General features: G+C 34.3%; 1 protein-coding gene across 1 annotated transcript in view; it reads left to right on the top strand.

The window, feature by feature from the left end:
- LOC106102568 (putative phosphatidate phosphatase) overlaps positions 1-10,457 on the top strand; it is a 58,590-nt gene that overhangs the window by 21,994 nt on the left and 26,139 nt on the right. Inside the window, exon 3 of the mRNA XM_013282089.1 lies at positions 7,287-7,484. Coding sequence (XP_013137543.1) covers positions 7,287-7,484 — 198 coding nt within the window. The remainder of the gene's footprint in view (positions 1-7,286; positions 7,485-10,457) is intronic.

Raw genomic sequence — 10,457 nt, 5'->3', positions numbered from 1 at the left:
CTAACCTCAACTTACTGTTTAAATATAAATTCACTATTCCAGCTTCTCTTATATGTTTACTAAGAGACTCCCTTATGACCACTCTGAATATAGCAGTCAAACATTGATTTTGCTATAGACATTTCTAATTTCTATAACGTCATCAGTTTGTCTTTTAATATTTATTTTTATACTGGTTTAACAGGTGATTTCTCCGTTGACAAACAGGTTGTTAGTCACTTTTATTTTCCCAGACATGCTATAACTTTTTCCTTAACAGTTAATTGCAAAATGTAGCAAATAATTATATCTCATGTTCACGCTTTAAATCATTGCGGTAAAAGATTATAGCCTTTCATTTAAACGGTTTCATGTTACGCTATGGTGTAGTTTATCATTAGCTTACTATACGTCCCCTCTGAGAGGTCCTAAACCTACCTCAAGTAAGGTGTGACTGGGCCTTTAAGTCCATGATGCATCGTTGACAGATATAATTATCGTTGACTTCCACTGTTAACTTTTCACTGAATTTCGGATATGGTTGTTATGAGCTACTGAGCTGAGCTTAGTTTGCCAAACACTTGTGAAACTACCCATTTATCAAGAATTGGAGAAAGTATTTCTGATACATGCTAAGCCTTGTGTGTGATTCTAAAAATCTTTATAATGTTTTTATTTAACCTTTTGTCTGACCTTGACCGAGGCAATGAAACTCTTTGGCATAATGCCTAGCATTTTCTATTTCTCTCCTATTTCGCTTGAAGCGCCAAGTTTTATCATTATTTATTATTGTCTAGTTTTATGATGCCGTTATTTTTAGTAGTGTTTTCTACTGAACATTGTGAAAGTCATTCTTAACAAACACTACTGGAGTAGGAATGGTCGATGCCAGACTATGATCTAAGCTAGGCTTAGGGAGGCAGCTGTCATTAATATAGTATTGTTCAGAGCCCTCCCCCTTCTGCCACCCCCTGGGAGTAGACAATATATGTATTTATTGCTTTTAGATATAAAAAGCAACATTGTACCTAACGTAACCAGTTGACTATCTCTTTCAATCCCTTCAAGTAAATATTGACTTTTCTTTTTACGAAAATTTTTACTCTCACGGCCATAAATACCCTATTATCATCCGATGTTCAAGGCAGATAGTGATCTACACCAATATTTGCTTTCCATTTACGTGTTTGTATGTACTATCTACCTTTGCGGTGTAGTAAACAAAGCAAGGGATTAGTTAACTTGACTTTATCTATTGTGACGTCTGCTGAGAGAAGTCTACGAGGTTTCGTAATATCACTGGCGCCTTACGGTATACTTGTGTTTGTTTTAGTTTTAGTTGCATCTTGTAGATATGTTTTATTGTTATTTTACGTTATATATTAGATAAATTTCTTTAATATTGACGTTGAGAGATTAAATGCGTTCAAAACATTCCTACGTCACTAGATTTTTTTTTTATGTTTCGGGATTTCGAAAGTGTTGAGCTTTTTGTAACGTGAAAGTAGCGCTAGTTGGGCAATCGTTTGCGTATAAACAGTTAATCAGTTTATTGCATCATTGAAAGTGGTTCAAAAACGATTACTTTCCAAACAAAAAACTACTGATGTTAATCTAAACAGTTTGCGCTAAGCTATCGGGCTGAGTATTGTAACCGTGTCATTGCCGTCTCGTAATCTATATTTAGTATCCGGACGCATGCGGGTCATACATTTTCTATTTCTGTCTGCTTTTCCGCGAGACCACTATAAATAGAGTGCATCTTATCATTTCCTTCTAGGGAGTATATCCTCTCTACAATCTTACGAATTGAGCGTTGATGAATACTTTGCATTGATTTGTTTTTGGCTTCATATCTTTATGGGCGATGAAATGAATCTCTAAATTAATTTCGTTGAAATTTATAGCAATTTGGAGTTCATGCTTGATGTTATCATTTAAGACGCTGTATTTGAATGTCGTTTCAATAATCGGCCTTTAGTTTTAGATTAGACATTAATTTTCATTTTAAATTCAGTGCCCTCTTCTTATAAGTGACGTTTACGATCATTAAAGTGAGATTGTGAACTATTCTCGCCGCGTTTACGACGCAGGCGCACGTGCATCGCTTTATGTTGCTTTGCTTACATAATTTTAATTATCTCTTGTATATTTATTAGCGTAAGCGTGTTTGTGTTTGTAATATTTCTTATAAGATAAACATCTTGATTCTACTTGATTTGTTATTATAACACGTCGAATACTCAACATTTTATACGTGCCACTTTTGATAGCATCAGCAGTTAATAATTATAAATGACATTCCAACTTTTCAAGATAAGGAAATCTTTCGTCGCTTGTTTTTGGTCATTTGGATCCTTATTTCTTTTCTCCCTTCTCTCTCTCTCTCTCCCTCTCTGTCTGTCTCTTTCTGTATTTAATCCTTCGTATCTGATGATTACATGTCTACAATTTACAACTGTAGCTATTGCTAATAATTCTAAGACGAAAATAGGTGCAATAGTGTAAGGAGTATAGTCTACTACTGTTAATGCTTGCTTGTAATTCAGATTTAAGTGTAGACCTAGTTGAAATTTATCATAAACGTATTTAACAGTTGCAAAAATATATTGAAGACTGAACTTATTGGTTCCATTCACAAAGTTGTTTAGAATGTAGAGCGTTTATTTATGTAGGTCAAATGTTCCTTGTGTAATGTATTTCTGTCTGCATTGACATTTAGACACGGACAAGACACGATTCCGCTTGTAAGATTGTAGTCTCAGACATCTAGACTAGTCCTGCACTAATTGACTTAGCTCTAATGCGATTGCAAATCTTTCAATTAACACTACGTGTTCCTAGGTTACTTTATCCTTTTTTTAATTGCGTCATAGTGTTTCTAAATTTTTTTAGGATGTCAGCAATCACAGTATTTTTTTTGTAATTATTTTTTTGTTAAAAAGCCTTACACTTACGACACGCTTTAGGATATATATTTTCACGCTATTAAATATAGGGTATGTATTTAATAGCGTATAAAGCTATAGTAAATGATTTGGAATAAAACCATCATGCGGGAAAGGGAAAAATACTACAAGCTAGTAGGATGAAAGATGTAAGGTTTCTATAGTAACGGTAGTTTTTTTTGTCATTTGAGCATTTAAATTTTGACATTTGCAATAAAAAAAATTTTGTGATTTTTTGTTTACAAAAATTTACAGTTTTATGCGAATGAAGTTTAGTCTCGCTTTGATTCCTATGAGCCTAACATATATGGAGGTGCACACACTACTCGATATTTGTTTGTACAATAAACAGTTAAATTTGGTGTGGAACAAACGACAATCGCAAATTTTTTCGCAAAAATGTGCGCCCGATCTTAAGTTGATGTAATCTTTTCTTGTACTTAGATGTTTTTTACACTAGTTGAAAGATTTATTATTCAAATACATTCAAGTAGGAACGGAAAGAAAGCGTATCATGTATTTGCATCCTATGGCGTTTACATTCTATTACTCGCTTGGCATTCACAGTAAAAACAACGTTACAATTGTAAGCAACTTGTTGTTTATAAACAAGGTTAATTTGAAAACAATGATATTAATTCTTAAGCATTTGAAAAAGGAATGATCGATTGACTTTGTACATTTGTGCATCAATGAATTAAATCTAATCTTACTAATATTATAATAGCGAAAGTTAAGATGGTTTTTGTTAGAGGTTACCGCCTAAACGACTGAACGGACCTCGATGAAATTTGGCACAGACCAGAACACATATTTATTAAGTGCTTTTGTTTTTGTAATAACGAGTGTAGACAATATTCGCGTTAATAAACCTTTAGAGCGGGCGCAAACCTTTGACTAAACTATCGTACAACTGTAATGCGATTGTCGATTGTTTCGTAGCCATGCAACTGATTAGTTGCACAACTAATCGAGTAGTGTGCGCACCTCCATATAAACTCATAAATTAAAGCGCGACTAAACAGTTGTGCGATAGTTTAGTCAAAGGTGTACGCACGCTCTTACGGTTCGGTACTATCAGACGAATGTAAACCAGAAGTTGTAAATCAATAAAATCTAGGTACTCTCTGAAATACGATGTTACATTAAGATAAATCATAACAGTGAATAATCATGTACAGAATAACATCAAAGGTAGGCTGGCGTAAAACGAAGGAAGAAGTATTCATTCCATTACATTTATTGCTACGGAAAATGTACTGAGTAACTAAGTTTTTATCTTTGTTTTATAGACTTGGTATCTATATTATCTAAAAGTAATGAGTGGTACTACAACAAGCGAAATTTAATTAGGTCGTTTCTCTCCATCTTAAAATCATTCCTACCAGCCAGCTAAATTCAGAAAAAAAGTTGTACAAAATATATTGGTAGTTCTGGTGTTAATTTTTAAGTTAATCGAACTTCTAATCTATTGAAATAACTCAAAAACTACTGAACCGATTTAAAAATTTATTTCACCAATAAAAGACTACATTATCACCGAGTGTATTAAGTCTTGCGGACGTATTTTTTTTTTGACTGAGTTGTCACTGTTTGCCTTAAGGAGGCATTTACAGATTCACCGGGCTTGAGGAGGCCGAACGCAGTTGGCGCTTAGCCTAAACCTCTTTTATGAGTAACTAGGCTCGAGGGCTCCCTCAGGAGCCTCGGCTCGGGCCGTTACTTCGTTATTATTACTGGATTGGAAGGCTACCGAGCTCTTAGATCGCTTCGGTGGACGCTCCATGGTGTGACTAGGGACAAAGGCCCCCGAGAGGGGACCTCGGCTTGGGCTGTCACTCAATACGCGCTTAGCATTCCGATTCAAAGGCGCCCGAGAGGGCGGAACCTCGACTTGATCGGTTGCTGCTATCTGATTACTTTGCGGACGTAATCGCGAGTAAAAGCTATAGTTAATAATATATTAATCAAGAAATCTACCTTACGTATTCAAAAAAGAATGTCTGAATTATTTCCTGCGGAAAGAATATGACAGAATTCTATTGATAATAATAAAATTTTATTATCTGTTTGGATAAGTCTAGATAAGATATGGCTGAAATTTGAAGTGTACTGGTGAGATATCTTCACTATAGTTCCATGAATTAATTCATTGTTCATAAATGAATATGACTAATATTTGCTATCTTTAAATTTCCAATTAATTTACGCATCCTAAGATAAACTTTAGTAATTCGATTAATAAGCTTTAGTCCGCTTATCTCATTTAACCTACAATTTATAAATATTAAAAATAATTTATTGGCAATGAGCATAAATATACTTTATCGTTTCTGCACAATATTATAAAAGTTTACGGGTAAAAAAAAATGATATAATTAGATGGGATCACAGTATAAGAGGTGGTGTTAGTGGCTTTGTAATATCAGTACATTTAAAAAAAAAACAATGTTACTATGCTGGCCTTATCTGATACGCATGTATCAACATACATGTCAATGAGTGCGTAAATATCTCGTGTAAGACTTCGAATGCCACACGCCATTTCTATAGGCTATATCCGTCATCGCTTGACACTTCGAACTTAACTTCGTAGACATGTAGGTCTTATAATAGGATCTGTTTTATTACATGTTGGCAACAAGCACTTATTTTTCTTTTTGTAATGTTGGCAGTACGAAAAGACTAGCTAATAGAATGTCTAAAAGTAGCGTACGTAATGATTACCTTTTTAAAACAAGTTTATAAAACTTATACAGTTCGAGTAAATATGAACGTATTTTTATTGAAATCTGTGGTCTCTGTCGTTCTGTTTTGTCGGGTTCGTGTTGAACATTACCATTGTAAATTCTTCTTGTTACAGCTTGTTAGAGAGCACGCTAACCGGCGAGCGTGTTTACATATCTTATCACGTCGTTTACACCCCATTAGTTTGTATTCACGCTTCATGACACGACCTCTTTTTACTCTTTGACACGAGCTTATAACTAGAATATTTGTGTAAGACTATAGGACTTCTGCGTTGGCGCAGCGACCCAAAGTGGGTCTTGGCCTCCGACACGAGAAACGCCAGCGTCTTCTGTCCTGCAAGTCGATCGACTCTAGTTCATGAAGGTTCAACTCTACGGCGTCTCGCCAGCGGTAGATAATCGGCGAAGCCAAAGCCCAAAGTACTATAATATCATTTTGAGACTTTCTCCGCTTAAAAATCCTACGAAATATATCTTTATTATTTAAATAAAATGAATAGGATGACAGCATGTTTTAATACAGGTTTAGACAGTGAAAACTCACGCTTAGTTCACATAAATGTGTATCGAGTGCGGTATGCGGTGCACGGGCGACCCGCGACCCCGCGCACAAGGCAACTTGCTAATTAAATTATAACTGTCGTATTGCCCTATTAAACTGCTTTTTATACTTGTAATAAGGTCATTAATGTTTCTGTTTTCATAGTAGACATCCTTGTAATAATTAAATTTAGGGCCTGTCCCACTAAATTGTAAATTGTCTTATAACAATCGAACGTATCTGAACATAAAATATGTGATGGAAATATTTGAATTTGTTCCCTTATCCAACGGCGCCGTCATTTTAAGCTATCAAAGCCACTATCAGCCAGTGGTGGGACAAGGCCTAAACAATTTTTAATCTTTGATGATTTCCATTTTTATACGTTTCGTTTTTTACTATCGTTACCAGCTGGGGTTGAATGATTTCTTTCTTTTCGGTTATACCAGAAGTAGTACAGTACAGTATTACGATCATAGATTTCGACTATGGTAAGAGCTAAGTCTGTGATGTTTTGCGTACTTTAGAATGTTATAAATGGATTGGTTGTATTAATATGCCGTAGTGTAGAGTTGAAAGCAATTTATATTATAAACTCGGCAAATGTGAAGCCTATAATTAGACGATAGACGAACAGAAACATTACCCCTTTCTTCCTGTGCAAGTTTGAATATTGCATTTACGCACGTAATGCAATGTTTTTGTATAGTTTTGTTTTGCCGACATTACATACCCGATGTGTTATGTTGGGCACGTACTTTGGCGAACTGCGGAGGTCGTATGTCTTTCGTAAGTATTGATTTTTTTATGTCGTTGATTCGCGATACTGTCTTGTATTCAGCCAGGATGTTAGATAAGTTTAGTTTTAATGTAATATGATGAGTTTGAAAGAGTGTTTAACAGATAAAGATTCCGTTACCAAATAAATGTTTATTTAAATAACAAATAGAAAAGTATTTGAATTTTGAATCATTGCTAGTTTGGTACCTAAAGGGTTTTGAAAACCAAGATATCCTTCCCCTGTGACGTCAGTCTCGTTGTTTTAATTAACTATTGTTTGTTTCTTAGATGGTGTTAACCGAATGGATACGGCTACGGGACTACAAGGGCGGTCGGTCCCGTAACGTGCTGGGCCGAGAGTTACCGGCGTGGCTTTGGGAGGTGTATAAAGTGGTTGGCGTGTTCCTCTTCGGCTGCGCCTGCCAGCAGCTGACTACAGATGTTGCGAAGTACACTATCGGCCGGCTGCGACCGCATTTCTTTACTGTGAGTTTAACTTCCTTATATTGGTGAAGAATGATATTGTAGTTTATACTGCGGTGATTTTAATATCTCTATGACGTCGACTGATTATTGGACCAGCATTTTTTATTTGAGATATGAAGAAGCGTATGAAAGGTTAACTCGAAAGATATTCGAATACCCGGCATATGTGCGCGGATTGAGATCGTTTTGAACACGTCGTATTAACAAATTAGCAATCATTACACGATTTCTCACACTATATTGATTACTGAGAAGTAGCCATTTGTAAACTGCAACTAAGTATTATAATGGAATGTCCCACCACTGACTGATAGAGGCTCAGATAACTTAGAAATCACTGTCAGATAGTGTATCAAAACCCGATACTTCTATCACATATTTTATAGGTTGGATTGTTGACAATTTACAAGAATTATTGGACATGCTCTAAGTGGTGTAATTTTTTCTATCCAACACTTCGAATGCGAAGTTCTTTTAATCAAGTTTCTGATTAGACATATCGAAATATAATATTTTTATAAATTTCAACACTTTAATCGATTCGACATTGCTTTCGCGTTTGAGCAATAAGTCGTATAAATGTAAAGTATTTGCAATTCTGTGAAGGAAACGAGCAATAAATGCGAGAGACGATTACATGATTATGAAATGTTTCATTTATAGCATGCTATAATCTGCGTTGAAATGTTACAATTGAATAGATCTTGATAAGTAGAATTAATATTCCCGTTATGATTTTGCAATACAAACTTAAACATTGTTACTATTGAAGTAAAATAAATTGCACCTAAGATTATGGAGAAGTTGACCATTTTATTTATTTTTTTCTTGTAGGATATACATAATTATCTCTGTCAAAGAATTTATTTTATTTTATTTATTTTTTGGGTTACACATTAGCAGCTAGTTGGCTAATGCGTGATTGTTGTATAGCTCGGAGATTATAAGTTTATCTAATTTATTTTTAAAAGCGTTGACTGTTGGAGAAGATTGAATTTATTCCAAGAAGAATAAATTAATAAATAAAGTCAATCTGTGTGGGCATAACGTGCAAAAAATTGTAAAAATCCTTCGTAATCCTTCTTTGTAATTTTATGTTTGGTATTTGTAGTTGCTTGAAGAATACTAAAAGTAGCCAATATATTACGTGGTTACAGATAATAAAGCATTTGTAATTAATGCTATCCAGTTAACAACCAAGGTAGGACAAGTACAGCATTATTGTAATCATTTATTTATCCTATTAGCATTCATGTCGCAGTCCTCGAGCTATTACATAAATTATCTTTACAAGAACCTCATTCATATAGTCTGACTGCTCTAGCCATAGACGAAAACAAAAATATAACCTACAAGTTGATGCTTGCGACTTCGCCCGCATTGGATTAAAAAATAGTAAACACATAGCTTATGTTACTAAGTGATAACGTAGCTTTTGAACGGTGAAAGAATTTTTAAAAATAACCTAATGTTTTATGAGTTATTTCAATACAAAATCCAATTCTTTCTTCTTAGTAATATTAGTATAGATAGCCAATCAAAAATAGACCATAAAGTAGATTAGATCTTCTGTCCTGTAATATGTCTGTGACGAATGATTTTGCAATAAAATTTGTTTGACAAATGTTTCCTTTCCACATAATGTATTAATTAGAGAATAAGCAATAGAAAACACTGACCTATTTATTTATTGGTGCAAAAAAGGCAGTTTTTCTTTAATATAAAAAGACAATAAAACGCATTTTAAATGAGATTTATTTTAAAACCAGACAATTATCTATAATAATAGGTGTGCAAGAAAATAATTTTATGACTGCTTTAGTAATTGCGAGTGTAAATTCTTTCGTTAAACATTCAGATAATTGCTCTAACAGCCTTGCAGTAAGTGCGCATTGTAAAAAATATTCCAGTCTACTTTTACACTACTCTTTGCCGTTTTTCTGTCTTTTGTTTTAGATTTAATTTTGAAATCAAATCAGAATTAAAATTCTAATTTATCGAACTTATAGAATACTAGCATACGCCTGCGATTCCGTCTGCGTGAAATTAAAAAATGAAAATAAATTACCATTCAAGACTTCTCTACATCTACGACAAATTTAGGCTACAAACTCTAACAAACATCCATCAATCCACCAGACGTGTATAATATTAGTATGAATTTTGGGATAACTTTGTAATATTTATTTTCGCATATATATTTTTATAACGGAACTTCCTTAATCTCGTCCATAACTACTACTGATTTTATCGTCGGAAATGGCGGCGCGCCACTCGCCTAGTGAACGCTGAATTATAATAGAATTTTGATGTTATAAGGAAATTGTAAGTTAGATCTTTGTAAATATTATATTCGTAGCTTAATATTTTCCTGGTTTTAAATTATAAACTTGTCATTGACCTCTATGCAATATCCGTAGTGCAAAATTAAAACTATTTTATGAGATTATTTTTAGTAGTAAATACAAACAAATTAAAAAGGGTTATTTTAGCGTTTATAGTCGAGATTCCAACTTGTGTTAAAGGTTTTAACTCTAACAATACGTCCTGAGGGCCCTGTACAGACAACGAGTGCTGGCCTCTACCATTACTCTGTCAATCAATCCTCTTTCAGTGTCCCGTCCCCTTGTAAGCTCGTGCGTTGCGTACAATGATTCCCCGCAGTCCCTTTCAAAACACGAACACTCTAGAGCCCGAGGATATACCGGTTTAGGTTTTCATTAGCGCTTGTTCGCTTTAAATCATCGTTAATGTTTTTTGACATGGAATATAAACTGATTTAATAAATATTTTAGACGTTAATAGATTATATCGTTTAGTTGAAATCTTACTAATATTATAAACGTGAAAGTTTAGATGGATGGATGCTTGTTAGAGTTTGTAGCCTAAACGGCTGAACGGATCTAGATGAAATTTGGCATAGGCGCAGAGGATAGTCTGGAAGAACACGTAGGCTACTGACTTTTGTTTTTT

Source organism: Papilio polytes, unplaced genomic scaffold (assembly GCF_000836215.1).
Source record: "Papilio polytes unplaced genomic scaffold, Ppol_1.0 DF823923.1, whole genome shotgun sequence".
Taxonomy (NCBI): Eukaryota; Metazoa; Arthropoda; class Insecta; order Lepidoptera; family Papilionidae; genus Papilio; species Papilio polytes.
This window is presented reverse-complemented; position numbering and strand designations above follow the sequence as displayed.